This window comes from Lynx rufus, unplaced genomic scaffold (assembly GCF_022079265.1).
Source record: "Lynx rufus isolate CCGP_SWC_20201006 ecotype Redwood Valley unplaced genomic scaffold, mLynRuf1.p SCAF_5, whole genome shotgun sequence".
Taxonomy (NCBI): domain Eukaryota; kingdom Metazoa; phylum Chordata; class Mammalia; order Carnivora; family Felidae; genus Lynx; species Lynx rufus.
In genome coordinates, this window is record NW_025814867.1 from 109,775,797 (window position 1) to 109,794,645 (window position 18,849).

General features: G+C 40.0%; 1 protein-coding gene and 1 long non-coding RNA gene across 2 annotated transcripts; one reads left to right on the forward strand and one right to left on the reverse strand.

Moving 5' to 3' along the window:
- The first annotated feature begins 104 nt into the window (after positions 1-104).
- On the forward strand, positions 105-13,451 carry LOC124526832 (uncharacterized). Its single transcript, XR_006965753.1, has 3 exons — positions 105-161; positions 8,875-8,948; positions 13,242-13,451. It is a non-coding gene; the product is annotated as an uncharacterized LOC124526832 (long non-coding RNA).
- Positions 8,508-13,205, reverse strand: TRMT10C (tRNA methyltransferase 10C, mitochondrial RNase P subunit). The gene is made up of 2 exons (XM_047100019.1): positions 13,091-13,205; positions 8,508-10,018 (listed from the first exon to the last, which is right to left on the reverse strand). The coding sequence occupies exon 2, from the start codon at positions 10,004-10,006 to the stop codon at positions 8,735-8,737; it is 1,272 nt and encodes a 423-aa protein (XP_046955975.1). The 5' UTR covers positions 10,007-10,018; positions 13,091-13,205; the 3' UTR covers positions 8,508-8,734.
- Positions 13,452-18,849: the final 5,398 nt, after the last annotated feature.

Below are 18,849 nucleotides of genomic sequence, written 5' to 3' on the forward strand. Positions count from 1 at the left end.
AGCAACCATTGAGTTTCGGAGCCAGCTCGCGAGGCTGCAGCCTAGAGCGACCCTGGAAAGTAAAAAGATGCCGTTTGGGAAACGGAAGTGAATGTGACGTCATCCACAAGCGGCCTCTGAAGGGAGAGCGGGGAATGTTGTGCTGTGTCTGTGGAGCTCTGGTTAGTGGCTTGAGTAGAGGTTGCTTAGGTTTTCATGGCCCAGAGAAGTGAGGGAGCACCACTCCGGAAACGTTGGTGGAGTTTTGTAAGGTTTTTGCGGACTAGGGTGTGGCTACAGCTGAAGCGATCAGGCTGTTTTCATTCTGGTCTTGCTGGACCACCTGTGCCTTTAAAAAAAAAAAAAAAAAAAAAGAGGGCCGTGGGGTGCCTGACTGGCTCAGAAGAACCCGCGACTCTTGATCTCCGGGTTGTGAGTTTGAGCACCAAGTTGAGTGTAGAGGTAAATAAAACTTGTAAAAAAGTGGGGTGGGGGGGGTGCATTAAAAAAAAAAATCGACGTTTATCGAGCGCCCTCTTGTGTCAGACACTATCTTGTTTAATCCCCACGACAGTCCATTGTGGTATTCTCTAATGAGCTATGAGAGTTGAGGCCGAAGAGTTATTTGTCTGAGGTCACATAGCCACGTGATAAAACTACTTTTTCTACAGGTCGCAATTTTCCTATCAAGAGAAATTACCTCATTCAGTTAAAATTGCAGTAATTTCCGCCTTATTTAGAAACCTTTAATGGATCCCTAGGGTTTTTAAGATGAAGCCCCACGTGTTATATTGGGCCCCAGCCTAACTTTTTAGCCTCATCTTCCCTTACTCTCTGTATTTATACTACCGTCTTGCCAAATGGGGTCAATTCCTTGTCTAGGGAACTAACTGGAGTTTGTGGGTTTGCCCTACATTAAAGTGAGTGTTTCAGAAAGTAGTCTTAAGGAGTCAGAATTTGGGTTTGAATCCCGGTTCTGCCCTTTCCTGGCTGAGTAAACCTTGAGGGTTTCTTACTATCTACAGACATATGTTTTCTTTATAAAAAGAAATAATAATTGGACCTCATCAAAGAGTGCTCATGGGGATCAGATGAGATAATTTCTATATACCACTTTGGTCGCTTTATATTTCCCTCAAGTATGTGTTTAAAAAAAATGTCTCCATAGATGGCTTAAAAGTTATTTGACAACAGACACAATTAAAAGAAATTTTGGGGGGGGGGCTTCTGCGTGGCTTAGTCGGTTAAGCATCTGACTTAGGCTCAGGTCATGATCTTGCGGTTTGTGAGTTGGAGCCCATATCAAGCTCTCCACTGTCAGCATGGAGCCTGCTTTGGATCCTCTGTCTGCTCTCTCTGCCCCTTCCCTGCTGGTTCTCTCTCTCGCTCAAAATAAATAAATAAACTTAAAAAAAATATTTTTGTTCACAGCTCTTTGTATTGCATATTTCATATGTGAAAAGTGCTTAGTATTTATGCGTGGATGACTCCTCAGGCTCCAAGTCTGGGGAATGGAGAAAGAATCAAAGCATGTCTCATGACAGAAGTAGAGCAGTTTGGTGGTGATATGGTGCTGTTGTGATTTGAAGTCCCTGGCCCACCCATTTATGTCAATATATGTAAAACTCCTCAGCAAAATATTTTATTTTATTTAGTTTTTTAAATGTTTATTTTTTATTTTTGAGAGTGAGAGAGAGTGAACACAAGCAGGGGAGGGGCAGAGAGTGAGAGGGAGACACAGAATCCGAAGCAGGCTCCAGGCTCTGAGTTGTCAGCACTAAGCCCGACGCGGGGCTTGAACTCACAAGATGTGAGATCGTGACCTGAGCCAAAGTCAGACGCTAAACGGACCGAGCTACCGAGGCGCTCCAGCAAAATATTTTAAAGAGCAAGTATTAAATTCACATTTGTTTCTTTTTCCTTAGACGTGTTAATCACTGAGACTCACACATTATTTTTTAAATGGAGATGTAAACATGACTTGTATGTGAAATTAAGTATTTATTTATAGATGCCTGTATTTTTGAATGAGGAAAATGAAGTTTAGAGAGGTCCCATATAGCTATGTAAAAGCAGATCCAGTTCCATATACCACACTGTAGAAATTAAGGATGGAAAATAGTAATCCATTCACTTGTCAGTCCAGGAAGTCATATGGTGCTTATCTTGCACAGCATTGTTTCCCAGTACCTAGATTATATCAGTTTCGATAAATATTCATTGAAGAAATGAGTGCAAGCTTCAGTAACCCTCTACAAATGAGTTAGAGTAGTGCAGGGCAAAGAGCAGCAGTATTTATTGCATTAAAAATGAATTTAAACTCTAACTCTGCCATTTGCTAATTCTGTGAGTTTGAACTGACAAAACAATCTTAGCGAATATATTTTAGCTACAAAAGTGTATTAATACAGGATTACTGAGAGGATTAGGTGAGATCATACTGGTAAAAATTGTAATGCAGGGCTTCACTCATGGTGGGCACTTAACGGTAGCTATTTTTTTGTTACCTCTAAAGAGTTATTCCAATAATGGTTTAAAAAGCTGGAAATAGAAGGCAATATGGACAACTATTTTATTTTGTTTTTCATATTTATTTTTTAAAGTTTATTTATTTATTTTGAGAGAGAGGGAGAGGGAGAGAATCCCAAGCAGGCTCCACCCTGTCAGCGCAGAGCCCGATGCAGGGCTTGACCTCACGAACTGTGAGATCATGACTTAAGCCGAAGTCAAGAGTTGGACCCTTAACCGACTGAGCCACCTAGGCACCCCTAGACAGCTATTATTTTAATTTAGATGTTTAATTTGTGAGGTGACAGCTATAATATCTAACATTTATTCATGTTTACTATATGCCAAGCATAATTTGCTAGTTTTTAACATGATATCAAATACATTAAATCATCACAACAAACATATGAATTAAGTGCTACTATTATCATTTTTATGGAAGAAGAAACTGGGACACTGGAAAGGCAAGTAAGAGGTGGAGTTAAACTTAGAATTCAGGCAGAGAGCTACAACAAAATCAGAGAGGAAAGGTAGCTAATCAGGGTTTCACTAACCTCCCGGAGATTATTTTATTGTATTTTATTTAAAAGTTTTTAGTGTAGTTCACATACAATGTTACATTAGGTGCAGGTGTACAACATAGTATTTGACAAGTCTCCACACTAGGCTATGCTTGCTGCAAGTGTAGCTACCATCTGTCACCATACTATGCTATTACAATATCACCAACTGCATTCTTTATGCTGTGCCTCTTATTCCTGTGACTTACTCATTCCATGTCTAGAAGCCTGTATCTCCCACTTTGAGTAGATTCTTTTTGTTGTTGTTGTTTATTTATTTTGAGAGAGAGAGCAAGAGAGCACAAGCAGGGGAGAGGCAGAGAGAGAGAGGGGGAGAGACAGAATCCCAAGCAGGCTGTGTACTGTCAGCCTGGAGCCCATTGGGGGCTTGAACCCACGAAACGCAAGATCACGACCTGAGCCAAAAATCAAGAGTTAAGACGCTCAGCCGACTGAGTAGATTCTTAATACAGCCTTGTAATTTTATTATATTTCCCAGTACCATCCTCAAATTTGAGTGTACATCAGAATCACCTGAAGGGCTTGTTAAAATACAGTTGAAACTCTGGTGCTACTGTCGAGATTTTGACTCAATGGAGCCCCAAAATGTACATTTCTAACTAGTTCCCAAATGATATTGATACTGCTGGACTAGGGACCAAACTTTGGGAACCACTACCCTAATTATTTCACTTTCTTACACTATTTCACACGTTCTCTGCTCTCCACAAAAGTCCAATAGGTACTCCCCCTCAGCTGATGACTTCACTTCTTATTTTCATGGAGAAAATAATAGAAATGAAAACAGAACTCCTGCATATTCTCACCATATCTGTGGTGTAGTACCTTTATTTGTACTTCTATGGTCTTTTTCTGTGTTACTTATGCAGTAGATCCCATCCTTCTTGCTTATGCACAAGGTTGTCACTTCTCTCACTCCACTGCTTCATCAGGTTATCAGATTCCCCTCCATAACTGGATCATTCCCAACAGCATACATACATGGTTTTGTATCTGTCATCTTTGCAAAACCAACAAAAACAGAAGACTCTTCTATTGATCTCATATCTACCTCTAGCTCGTTAGCATTTTCATTCATATAGCAACCCTTGAAAGGCTTATTCATATTCACTGTCTCCAGTATCTCTTTGGTATCTGGTACCTACTGTGCTACCACCCTGGTCCAACCTACTATTATCTTTCACTTTTGTTACGGCAGTAATTTCTTAACTGGTCCCTGTCTTAGAATCTTGATACAGCAGCCAAAGTAATCCTTTTAAGATGAATCAGATTCATTCCCTACAGAAAATTTTATTATGTGCTAGGCACTGTACCAGGCCCTGGGAATATAGCAGTGAATAAATCAGAAAAAAAAAAAAAAAAAAGTTCCTGCCCCCATGGATTCTAGTCATCCTATTAAAACATCAGGAATATGTCATCAAGACCATGGATCTTCCAATCTCATTCACAGTAAAAACCAAGGGACACCTGGGTGGCTCAGTCAGTTGAGCATCTGACATCTTGCTTTCAGCTTAGGTCATGATCTCATGGTTCGTGAGATCAAGCTCTGCATCAGGCTCTGTCCTGACAGCATGGGGCCTGCTTGGGATTCTCTCCCTGTGTCCTGCCCCCCCCCCCAATAAATAAATAAATAAATAAATAAATATTAAAAAACACCAAAATCCTTAACAATGGCGTAAGAGGCTTACACGATGGACCTCTAGTTACTCTGACTTCATCTTCAGCTCTCTACTCACTCTGCTTCAGCTCCTTGTACCTTGAACTCTCAGGTTTTTGCACTCAAAGTTCTCTTGTTACTCCCTTCATGTCTGCTCTTCAGGTGTGCTCTGAATACTTGCTTGAAGGATATGGCTTAGGTATTAAACTGGGTAACATAATAGGGATAATAGTTAACAAGTAAAGACTTTTTTTCATTTTTAGAAATATTTATTTTGCGAGTAAATGTGTGTGCAAGTGGGGGAGGGGCAGACAGGGAGAGAGAGAATCCCAAGCAGGCTCCATGCTGTCAGCAGAACCTGATGCAGGGCTCGAACTCATGAACCATGAGATCATGGCCCGAACCAAAGTCGAGTCAGATGCTTAACTGAGCCACCCAGGTGCCCCAAGACTTTCTTATAAAACTTTTAATTATTAAAATCTGGGAAGTTGATAGTATGTTTGAAGAGAGCACAAGGAGGGAGCTAGAAATGGTATTACATGAAAATAATAGGTAAGAAGAGATGATTAGAATATAGGCAACAAAAATTACCTTCAAAGTGGAAGAATACTATAAATTATTGGGTGTTTGAGATAGGGAAAAGCCACCTAGTGACTGGGAAATCAGATCATTTAGTTTGGAGAAATTGAAGCAGTGTCTGGGGTTAAGTTCCAAATTCCAAAACATTTGGAAAATTAAAATTGAATTGAGTTCAAACTGTGGATGAGTTTGCCATTGTGATTTATCTGCATAAGAGAGGAGTCTTAGAAATTAGTTACTGCTTAGCTATTTGGAAGGAATTTATTTTATTTTATTAAAAAATTTTTAATGTTTATTTTTGAGAGAGAGAGAGAGAGAGCGCGTGCGCATGCATGAGTGGGGGAGGGGCAGAGAGAGAGGGAGACACAGAATCCGAAGCCGGGTCCAGGCTCTGAGCTGTCAGCACGGAGCCTGATGCAGGGCTCGAACTCACGGACTGCGAGACCACGACCTGAGCCAAAGTTGGATGCTCAACCGACTAAGCCAGCCAGGTGCCCCGGAATTTATTTTTTTAATTCTAGTGTTACCCAGTGAAATACCTTAGCATACTATTACGCAGGAAGAAATAAAAATGTGCTCCTCAAAAGGACAAATAACTTGCATATACTAGTATTAGAAAGTCCATACATTTCGAAGGTAGTCTAAACTAGATAACTAGTTAATATTTTACTTAGCATTTATGGGCCAGACACCATATTAAATGTTTTATGAGTCAAGAACTATTTATCTCCTTTTCATATATGAGGAGAACTGAAATTTCAAGAGATTAAGCAATTTAGGTAACATCAGAGCCTCGGGTGAAGCTGAAACCCAGGGAGTATGTCTGGGACTTGGGAGATCAGTAAGGCACGCTAGGAGCCTTGTTTGTCTCACTCTAGGTGCCAGTCCTGCTAGGCAATCCTAACCCCTTGTTCTGAACCACTATGATATTTTATCTCCATTGTGTCTCAAATGGCTTAGGTATTAGCATTTTGCCACTTAGCTGGGTCTAACGGTTGAAATTCATTCATATCACACTTACTCTTCGTTTACATATCACTTTCTCAAGGCCTTTCCTGATCCCACTCACAAGCTTAGGTTAGGCATCCATTATTTTTCCATTTGCACTTCATACTCTCTTATTATAGAGGGTATAATTTATAGGTTGAAGCCTAGGACTTTATTTATATTTTAAACTTTTTTTTTTAATGTTTATTATTGAGAGACCAGACACAGAGCGTGAGCAGGGAGGGGTAGAGAGAGGGGGAGACACATAATCTGAAGTAGGCTCCAGGCTCTGAGCTGTCAGCACAGAGCCCAACGCGGGGCTCAAATTTACAAACTGCGAGATCATGACCTGAGCCAAAGTCGGTCGCTTAACCAACTGAGCCACCCAGGCGCCCCTGAAGCCTAGGACTTTAAAATCAAACAGATCTTTTGAATTCTGAGACTACACTTAAAGGCTGAATTTTGAGTAAATTTTTATCTGTAAAAAAGGTACTATTAAACAAGTAAGTTACAAGTACTGTAACGCTTAAGTTACAGTACCTATAACTTAAATTATTCATGTAAACTGCATTTTGTTTGGCAGAGTAGATACTTAGTATTTGGTAAAAGGTTAGCTGCTTTAAGAAATGTATTGGACAGCATATCTCATGTTAATTTCTAGTTCAGAAACTAGGTACAAATAGTTGGCCATCCATCTCTATTTTCCATGTTTTCAAAAAATTTAATGGTGCAGGTAGTCTACAATGAACGTTTCCTAAAGTTTTAGGGAATAAGTACACATTTTCTCAAGTATATTAGGACTTAGTAGGTAGCAAGAGGCAGAAACCCAGCTTTAAACTGGCTTAGGCAAAAAAGGGGGATCTATTAGATGGGTTATTGCATGAGGTTTGAACAACCAGTAAATACTAAAGGTAAACCTATAGCTGGATCTCAGGGATGATTGGGAACGATGATTTAAACAGCTCCAAAAATTGGTCTTATTTTTATATGCAAGCTTCACTCTCTCCTACTATAGCCTGTCTTCCTTCATGGAAAGGAAGGCCACCATCAATTCCAGAGCTTCCCATCTGTCAAGAGTTCACAATCAGATAGTGACACAGGTTATCTTAGTTCTCAAACCCAAAAATACTAGAAAAGTGTTCTGATTGGCCTATCTTAAAGTCAGATCCCCATCTCTAAGTTTGAGTGAGGTGTCTCCTTTGGGATATTCAGCTGTGGCCAGGGCAAGGTCTGTAAAAGTATGGCAGCTTCCATTCAAATCACATGGCTGGAGAAAAGGAAGTTTTTCCCAAGAAGGGAAAGCTAGCTATACACTAATAGGGAAGTGCTGTATGTAACATTTATCAAATAAATTTTTTTTTCTAAGAGAACAAGAAATGAATTTTGTTCCCTCAAACACATTTTTCATAACATAGCCAAATCCCATAACATGCCAAGGAAGGTCTTAAACTTTTGTTTAACAAAGATTCAGTTAAATATACTTTAGTCCCTATGACATGCCAAGCACTGTACGAAATGTTACTTTAATAAGTGAAACATCACCTGAAGTTTAAAATCTTTTCTGTACCAATTTTTGATGAAAGGGCAGTTGACATGGCTCAAAGAACATCTAAGAAGGAAAATGGAGTCTAAGACTCAAAAGTATTCATAAAAAAGCCACAGACATGGTACAATTGTTTTACTGTACTCAGCAAACTTAGATGATTCTTTTTACTTTCAAAAGCTATTAAGTTCATGATAAACGGTATTTCCAAAGTCTTGCGGAAATTTAATTAATTGGGCAAAAAGACACACACTTCAGTTTATTTGGAAAGACAACCTTTAAATTTTTTTCTTAATGTTTTATTTGGTTTTGAGAGAGCCTGAGAGAGGGAGACACAGAATCTGAAGCAGGTTCCAGGCTCCGAGCTATCAGCACAGACCCTGATGCAGGGCTCAAACTCATGAACCGTGAAATCATGACCTGAGCTGAAGTTGGAAGCTTGGGGCACCTGGGTGGCTCAGTCGGTTAAGCAGCTGACTTTGGCTCAGGTCATGATCTCGCGGTCCGTGAGTTCGAGCCCCGTGTCGGGCTCTGTGCTGACAGCTCAGAGCCTGGAGCCTGTTTCAGATTCTGTGTCTCCCTCTCTCTGACCCTCCCCCGTTCATGCTCTGTCTCTCTCTGTCTCAAAAATAAATAAACGTTAAAAAAAAAAATCATTGAAGTTGGAAGCTTAACCAAGTGAGCCACCTAGGTGCCCCTGGAATGACAACCTTTAAAAGAACAAATGAATTCCATTTAGGAAGAAATAGACCAATAGAATTGTATTTCTACTCCATATGCTTCCCCCCCATTTTATTGAGAAATAATTGACATAAATCACAGTAAGAGTTTAAGGCATACAGCATCATGGTTCGATTTACACATATTGTGACCACTTATTTTTTAAGTTATCAAATATTCTCATTCAAGCCACCTTTTCTGTGTGTGTATATTTAGAGAGCCTTTTGGAAATGAATTAAAAGGTTTTGACTTCTTTAATCTGTTGACAAGCTCTTGAGAATGTTGAGAAATCTCCATACAACCAGTATGTTTTCTCCTAGGAACAAACTTCAGAGCCTCTTCCCAACTACCAGTGTTTTTCAGACATAACAAAATACGCATCATCTGATCTAAGGTGAGATTTTTGGTACCAGTGTCCCACTGTAAATACCTATCTAATGGAAGGCATTCTGTTGCCAGTTTCAGCCGTTTTGCCTTGGCTAGGGATGTGCCTGTCTGCATAGCCTTATCAACAAAAGATCCCACTATATAAATCTTATCATGCTTGAAAGTTGTCATAACATTGGGAGAATCTGCAGTTAAATATATAATACTATCCTTTGGGAATAAGTCTACATGAGACTTTTCTGTTGCTGTTAATAGCAATTTGTCCCATTTTTCTCCATAACGTTTAACTAACTCTTTATGATAAGCGCCTTCTACTTTAAGGTTGCAGAAATAAATATGGAAAGGATCAACATTTCTTCTGTTCCATCCTTCACTTTCTAAAAGTTGGGAAACAGTATTCTTAAGTTCCTTTGGTTTCATATAACTTTCATAATCCATGTCAAAAACCAAAGGTTGTCCAAACTGCATGGCCTGAATACCTTTCCAGCCCATGGCAATGTCTATATTCCTATCCCAAAGTCGTAGAAATAGAAAGTTTTGCTGTTTATCTTCCTTAGTGGTTTCCAGTAATTGGTCTTTTTTGGCTTTTTCCTTTAATGCTGCTTTCGTTTCCTTTTTTATTTGCTTGGCTTTTTTAATTTTTTCCTTAATATATAAATATTTTAAGTATTTTTTTTTTGATGATTTAGAAACACATTCCATAGCAGTTTTGAGTTCTTCTTCACTGATTTGTTCTGGTACTTCTTTGCCAAACAATCTCCACATCTCAATTAACTCCCTGATGGCAACTAGAGGGTCTTCATCCTTGCTGCTTGAGACTGCCGAAGCATCTTCTTCTTGCATGCTAGATTTCATTGTAATTTTCCACCCATCCAATCCCAGCTGTTCAGGAGGTGATGTACTCTCCTTCTTAGGATAGGACACAGTTGGTATTTTGGAAGACATAGATCTCTGCAGAATTGTTGAACATAAAACCCCTTTTTTCCTATGAATGGTAAATGGCACCAAAAATCTGCCAAAAGATCTTAAGGTGATACTACCACTCATTTTGAGGAAAACAGGCATGTAAGAAAACACCTATAAAAAAAGCAAAATGTAGTAAAAAGTTAGATAAAGACTTTTAAAACCTCTCAACTAATTGTGCAAGTATAAATTTGAGACACCAAAATGCAACTGATTTTTGAAACATTTGGAAACACACAGTAAGCACAACTTTATTTGCTGTACTGTTAATTTTTCCTAGACTCCTATGGCCTAGAGCCTGTGATCACTCACCAGGCACAAAGTTTAAAGCTTATATGGGATCTTATTTTTTTTTTTTAATTTTTTTTTTTTTAACGTTTTTATTTATTTTTGGGACAGAGAGAGACAGAGCATGAACGGGGGAGGGGCAGAGAGAGAGGGAGACACAGAATCGGAAACAGGCTCCAGGCTCCGAGCCATCCGCCCAGAGCCTGACGCGGGGCTCGAACTCACGGACCGCGAGATCGTGACCTGGCTGAAGTCGGACGCTTAACCGACTGCGCCACCCAGGCGCCCCTATGGGATCTTATTTTAAACATGAATTTCACTATTGCTTTAGGGAAAAGAATACCTTAAAGATCCCTTTCAGATTTGCAGCTAGGAGCCCAGAATATCTGTATTACTGGATAACCACAAAGTTATGTACTACTGATGTGGGTTAGATCATGATGCTGTTTCTTCTCCATTCTATACTAAGCCCCTAACAGATACAGGCCCAAACACAAGATCCTTAACATAAGCAACACATGAAGACAAGAAGATAAAAAGCAGAAAAGTTTTATAAAGGATGGCAACTAGTAAAAAGCACTTAGGAGCTGCTGTATCAATGCCCTCATATGTTTTCAAAACAGGAATACAGAGAGATCTACTGATTTAAAAACAAACCTCTTTTCTCCAGTTCAGAGTTTATTTTGTAGCAAATAATGTTATTGCCAAACAAAAATGTCCAAAATTAGGGCAAATATATATAAGCTCCACAATTTTATCCTCAAGGTGTGGACATACATCGAACAATGAAGATGCTTAAAAATGTGAAACCAGGGGGCACCTGGGTGGCTCAGTTGGTTAAGGGGCCAACTCTTGATTTCGGCTCAGGTCTGATCTAGTGTTTGGTTGGTGAGATCGAGTTCTGCTTCTGACTCTGTGCTGACTGCTCGGAGCTTGCTTGGGATTCTCTCTCCCCCTCTCCGTCTGCCCATGCATGCTCACTCTTGCTTGCTCTCTCTCTCTCAAAATAAAGAAATAAACTTAAAACATTGTGAAACTAGTATGAGATTTGAAGGAAAAAATCAACTTTTTTACCAAATGCGGTTGAAATACTTGAAAAATTCCTTCTTCCCTTGGCTTCATTTAATGACTGCATGCTTTTGGGAGTGCCTCTCTAACCTGTGTCCTGATGCCCAGATGATGCCCCTCCCTTAAAAGCAGATGTGCCTCTGAATTTTTGTCCTTAGCCCCCCCCCCCCCTTTTTTTTGCAATCTAAAATTTTCTGTATGAGGTCTGATCTTCCTCCATGGCTTCAACCACCACGCATCAGAAGAAACACCTCAAATGCAACATATTAAAATAATCTCTCTCCCTTCCCTTTCCAATCTGCTTCTCCTTACACATGGTTTTAGGGAGGGACACTGCTATCCATCCATTTGCTTAAGCCAGAAACTGGAAGTCATTTTATTACCGTCCTCTCTCACACCCCCCATATCTAATCCATCTGAATTATATTCACTTTACTTTCTTTTTTTTAATGTTTATTGTTGAGAGGGGGTAAGGGGCAGAGAAAGAGGGAGACAATGAATCTGAAGCAGGCTCCAGGCTGTCAGGAAAGAGTCTGAATCAGGGGCTCGAACTCATGAACCTTGAGATCATGACCTGAGCCAAAAATTGGACACTTAATCAATTGAGCCATACAGGGGCCTCAATTCACTTTACTTTCTAAATACATCTTGAGCCATTCACTTCTCTTGAATCCCATTACCCTAACTGCATCCCCTAGCCTCCAGATTTGCTCTGCCTCATCTCTAAGCCATTTGAAGTTAGTGCAAATCTGATCAATGCACTTGTATCATCCCCAACGTGTATTTTTAAGCTCATTGCTGCCAGGTTAAATCCCAAACTTACAAACATGGCTTATAAAGTTTTCCACAAAATCATCCTTTGTTTACCTCTTCAGCTACATCTCTAGCTATACTTCACCTCAAACTTTAGACCAAGTATTCCTCCTAGTAGTTCTTACAGCACCCTGTACCTCTCTATCACAGTACTTGTAACACTCTTTTGTAATTGCCTGGTTACTTATTTGCCTGACTAGACAGTAAACTCTATCAGGACAAGGACTGTATTTATATTAAAATTGAACCCAACATTTGGCAGTTTATGGCTCACAGTAATCACTCAAGTATTTTTCAAATAGATATCCTGGACCAATGCTTTTCACATATAAAACATGTTGAGACACCTGCATTTTTAAAAATTTGTTTTAAATTTGAGAGACAGCAAGAGGAGAGGGACAGAGGGAGGGACAGAATCCCAAGCAGGCTCCATGCTGTCAGTGCAGAGCCCTATGGGGAACCCTGAGATCATGACCTGAGCTGACACCAAAAGCCCCAGGCTGAGCCCACTGAGCCACTCGGGTGCCCCCAATTAAAAAAAAAAAAAAATTCGTTTTTTTTTTTTTTTTTCAAGTAATCACCCAATGTAGGGCTCATATTCACGACCCCAAGATCAAGAGTCACATTTTCTTCGGATTGAGTCAGCCGGGCGCTCCATGTTTGGCCACCATTTAAAGAAGAAAAAAGTTAGACTCCCTATTTCACTAGGAGTCCTCAATCCTGTTATGAAAAACATTTCAAAAACAAAGGTCTTCTGAGTTTTGTCTTTATAATTGGTTAAGATTTTTTTAGGATATCAGAGCAATGAAACCCAAATTTTAAAACAAATAAGGCAATCATTTTGGTAAACATTCCTCTTGTTCCAGGTATTGTGCTGCTTATAGTTTATTAAGTCGCTGGGCTTCCACTTATCTGTGGGCCTTCTTAGCACGCATGCTCCACAACGTGTATCTTACAATGGTTTCCCGAGTTGTCCCACCGCAACACACACAACTAAGATAAGAAACATGCCCATACCAGGAGTGCAGAAACAGTGGCTCCGGCTCGTGCAAACCGCGGAGACCTGGAGAGGACGCAGAACTCTGTAGTGAAGTGCTGAGCCCAAATACGTGCCTCACACGGAATTAAGCCCGTTGGTTCATTTAGTTTCCGTCCCTTTCCGTTCCAGAAGCCGGAAATCCCGCCCCCTCTTCCCGGCGCTTCCGGATGACGTCCCGATACCAGGGGAAAGCCTTCTGGTCTGAAAAACAGCGCGGTCGGGAAGAAAGCTGGTAGCTGGCCTTGAGGCCATGCCCACGGCCTCTTAACAGGGTGTGCTTGTAGCTGGTTTTAGTCTATTACACAACTATTTAAAAAATTTATTTTCCTCCTCTCTTATTCTCTGCTTGCTCCCCGTATTTATAAGCATTTAACATGGTGTTAAAATGATGTTTTCACAAGTCTCACTCAACTTTAAACTGATGCTAGGAATGTAACATATGAAACTTTGTGCCTAGTTTATCACCAGCACCTGGTACAATGCTTGGACTATGGTAGGCGACACTATCTCTCACTCCCCTTAACTCATTTGTTAAGTTTAATGTGAAAATGAAATTAAAGCCACATAGTGCAAATTAGTGGCCTTTGGGTCAAAATGCAGTCTGCAGGTGTTTTGTTTAGTCAGCACATTTTCAAGTATTTTAATTCAGTTGTCATTATTAAATTATAAGGCACAAAATCAAACACTGGGGGAAAGGACAGTCTTTTTCAAAGAATGGTGCTGGACAAAGTTGGACCCTCAACCTAAAACCACATAAAAATTAACTCAAAATGGATCAAAGACTCCAACATAAAAGTCAAAACTATAAAACTCTTAGAAGAAGACGTAGAAAACTTAATGACATTGGATTTGGTGATAATTTCTTGGATGACCCCAAAAGCACAGGCAACAAAAGAAAAAAATGGACATTTTGCACTTAACCAAAATTACAAACTTTTGTACATCAAAGGACACTATTGACAGAGTTATAGATGTGGAATATATTTAAGAGGTAAAAATGGTAGAATTTGCTGATTGATTGGGATTTTGGTGTAGAAGGAGAAGAAGAAGCCAATATTCTAGTTTGAGCACCAGGGTAGACGTGATTAGTAGTGTAGCGAATGGGGAAAAGGAGTGGATGGGGTGAGGGCAGAGATGGTGTGAGCAGTTTTAGACCTGATGACAGCTCCCTTCAAAATCAGATGATGTCTCCTTTACAGTATATGGTAGTTGGCTGCATGGGTCTAGAGTTTGTGGGATTTTTAAATTTTTTTTAATTTTTTAAATGTTTATTTATTTTTGAGAGAGAGAGAGAGAGTGCACGTGTGCAAATGGGGGAGGGGCAGAGAGAGGGAGACACCGAACCTGAAGCAGGCTCCAGGCTCTAAGCTGTCAGCACAGAGCCCGATGTGGGACTCGAACTCACGAGCCATGACATCACAACCTGAGCCAAAGTTGGATGCCTAACTGACTGATCCACCCAGGCACCCCTGCATGGGTCTAGAGTTAAGGAGAAAGAGAATGGACCATAGGCAGAGATTTGAGAGCTATGAAAGAGTCTTTGAAACCAGAGTCTGTGAAACTACGTGGGTGGAAGAGATTACCCAGTGTCTGAGTAGAGAGGAAGAGTAAACAAAGGAGACTGAAAATGAGCAGCTAGAGAGACAGGAAGAAAATAATCAGAATATGAGAGAAACCAAGGGAAGAGTGTTTCAAGGAAGAGACAGACCCAATGGGCTTCAAATGGGTCAACTAGGTCAAATGCTGCCTATACATTATGTAGCACAGGCTGAAAAGCATCCATTGCTTTGGGACCATATACTGAGACTTGGAGGCTGAAGCCAGATGAAGAGTGGGTAAGGAATGAGTGGATTATGAGAAAATGGAGTCAGCAAGTGTAAGTGTTTTAATGAAATTTGGCAGAGGCAATATACAATGGATTCAGTCCCCAGATGTGGCATCTAGGAAATTTGTGTTAATTATTATGACTGCTATGTTGGGAGAGACTTGATCAACTTAAAGGATTGTTAGCAAGGGAATTAGGAAAATAAAAGACAGTGAGAAGAGTGAACATCCTGAGAAGATTGAAAGAAGTGGTATTCAGAGGACAGTGGAGGGAATTGGTCTTGGACAGTAGGAGAAAATTCTACTTCTATAATAGGAAGACAGGAAGAAATAGGTGGGGATAGAAGCCAATTTATAGACATGACAGCTTACTTTGCATTTCCATTTCTGGAAATGGAATTAAGTCTCTTATTTTTAATTTGTATTTGTTTTTAAATTATGTGGAATACAACTGGAAGGATTGGTTTTGAAGAGTGAGATGTGACCCTTGCCTCACTACAGGAGGAAAAGATAAATGTGTCAGTTCACATGGATCATAATCATAGGCTTAATGAAGAAACCCCTTTTGTTGCTTTCCTCGGGGAGGAAATTATAGGCCACATGATAATCCATCATAACTTTGACTTCACAGGAGGTAAATTTAACTTTATTACCTCTGTAGCCATTTATTATTTAGTCTTTCTAACAGTGGTTCACAAAGTATGGTCCCTAGACCAGCAAGATCAGCATCAGCATCCCTTGGAAACTAGTTAGAAAGGCAAAATTTCATGCCCCACCTACCAATTCTACTGAATCAGAAACTATGGCAGTAACACCCATCAATCTTTGTCTTAATAAGACCTCCAGGTTATCCTAATACGCTCTAATGTTAGAGAACCACTGTGTTTGAAGAAACATTGAAAAGCAAGTAAGGAATTTCTTTAATGTTTTTATTTATTTTTGAGAGAGAGCCAGAGCACAAACTGTGGGAGGGGCAGAGAGAGGGAGACACAGAATCCAAAGCAGGCTCCAGGCTCTGAGCTGTCAGCCCAGAACCCTATGCAGGGCTCAAACTCCTGAACTGTGAGATCATGACCTGAATTGAAGTCGGATGCTTAACCGACTGAGCTACCCAGGCACCCCATTCTTGTTTTCTTTTTAATAGACTTACCTTAGCAAATTTGCAAACAATGTTCTCCTTTTTGTTAACATATGTTTAGTCTAGTATTGGAAAATCTTTTTTTTTTAATTTTTAAAAAGTGTTTATTTATTTTTGAGACAGAGAGAGACAGAGCATGAACGGGGGAGGGTCAGAGAGAGAGGGAGATGAGACACAGAATCTGAAGCAGGTTCCAGGCTCTGAGCTGTCAGTGCAGAGCCCGACGTGGGGCTTGAACTCACAGACTGTGAGATCGTGACCTGATCTGAAGTTGGAAGCTCAGCCGACTGAGCCACCCAGGTGCCCCAAGTATTGGAAAATCTTGATGCATTCTGCTTACAAACAATGATAATAGCCTATTACCTCTAACTATTTTCCACAAGAAAGGAAGAAAAAAATCATCATATTGACGTCACAAGATCTTAGGATTTTCCTGAAGGCCTCTCATATCAGTCTTTTTAAAAAATTTTATTTATTTATTTTATGTTTTTATTTTATTTTTTGAGAGACAGAGACAGAGCACTAGTTGGGGAGGGGCAGAGAGAGAGGGATACACAGAATCTGATGCAGGCTCCAGGCTCTCAGCTGTCGGTACAGAGCGCAATGCGGGACTTGAACCCACGAGCTGTGAGATCATGACCTGAGCTGAAGTCAGATGTTTAACTAACTGAGCCACCCAGGCGCCCCTCTCATGTCAGTCTTTTCAATATCAATATACATCTCTGGTATGCAGTTTATAGCTGAGAACTGGACATGTCCTTTTTCCCTTCAGGCTTCAAAAACATAGATATCAGAAGTCAGAGTATGGGAACAGATAGGGTGATGCTTGGGAGAGAAAGCTTAAAAAACCTTAATTTTCAAAGCAAGCATTTATCTGTAGCAAAAATGCTGATGTTTTGAAGAAAAGGAGAAACCAGTTTCTAAATGTACAGAGCTGTTGGGGCACCTGGGTGGCTCAGTCTGTTAAGCAGCTGACTCTTCATTTCGGCTCAGGCCATGATCTCATGGTCGTGAGATCAAGTCGCACGTTGGGCTCTGTGCCAACTGCACAGAGCCTGCTTGGGATTTTCTCTCCCCCTCTCTGTCTGCCCCATCCCCTGCTCTCTCTTTCTCAAAAATAAATAAAATAAACATTAAAAAATAAACATACAGAGAAGTTTATTAAAACAAGAAAAAAATTAAAATGGCAAGATAAACATAGTTTTAGAGCAAAGATAATCTTATGACCAACAACTGAGTTGAGTTCCTATACCATTAGTTTCAACTGACATCATTTCTGATGTGGTGGTCCAAAATATGTTCCCCAATTTTTTGACACTCTCTCTAAAAAGTGGAGCCTAATTCCTCTTCCATTGGATTTAGTGACTCACTTCTAACCAATTAAAAAATAAAAGTGGGCCAGTATGCAACTTCAGAGAGTAGGTCATAAAGAGGCAGTGCATTTTCCTGATTGCTCCTTCACCTGGATGATTCACCCTTGGGGAAGCTGACTGTCATGTCCTGAAGACACCCAAGTGACAAATTTCAGAAACTTCAGTTAGGCTCCTCTGAGCCCTCTTCTGGAATAGTCCTCAACCTTGGCCTTCTGTAAGGCTGCACAGTTTAGTCTTAGCAAGAATCTTGCTAAATCAACACCCCACTCTTGATATCTGATCATGTTCCTCATTCCCCACTCTTGATGTCTAAGTCCTTGACCTGCCTTTAGTAATAAGCCCCTTATCCTGATGTCTCCTCTTAGTAGTTTTCTGTCACTGACGCCCTCACTCTGCTCTTTGGTTACAAATTTCCAGCTATCTTTGCTGTATTCAGAGTTGAATTCATTCTCTCTTCCCTATTGCAATATCCTTAGTTGCAACAGTTTTGAATAAAGTCTTCCTTACCATTTTAACAAGTGTCAGAATAATTTTTTTCTTTAGCAGAAGTAGCCTATGGAAAAGGTCCACCTGGTGAGGAACCAAGGCTTCTTGCCAAACAGCCAGTCAGGTTTTAGATCACTGCAACTCCAGACAATCTTGACTGTATGCTCCTAAGCAATACTGAGCCAAAATTACCCACTAAACTTCTTCTGAATTTCTGAACAAGAGAAACTGTGAACTAATATTTTTTGTTTTAAGCCACCAAATTTTGAGGTTAATCTATTATGCAGCTATAGATAACTAATACACCTGACTACCAGATTAAATAGTAAATTGGGAGTTATGAGAAACATCAACTCCAAGTTAGTTAAGTGCAAGATAGAATAACTTTCATGGAAACTTTTTAAAAAACTTTTTTCTTTTTTGGTGCTTTTCATATTAAGTGCATTAAATGCATTCTAGTTAGACTATGTCAAAAAGGACTTCAAAGCTCACCTCATTTACAAATTGGAAAGTAAGGACTGGGAGACAGTAACTGGTTTAAGCAAGCCTTCATTAAAAGCCTTCACTAACCTTTCCTTAAGCAAAGGTTCATTTAAAACCTGCACATCCTGATTTACAACTCAGTGTTTTTTCCCCCCATTATGCCACTTAAGACATGGTACAGAAAGAAATTTGAAATATGTCTTTCTGATAAAGATTTGTCTTAGTCTGTCTGGGTTGCTATAACAGAGTATCACAGACTTGGAGGCTTAAACGTATGTTTATTCCTCACTTTTCTAGAGGCTAGGAAATGCCAAGAGCAAGGCACTGGCAGATTCCATGTCTGGTTAAGGGCTACTTCCTGATTTACAGACGGCTCTTTTCTTGCTGTGTCCTCACATAGCAGAAGGGAGTTCTCTGGGGTGTCCTTCGTAAG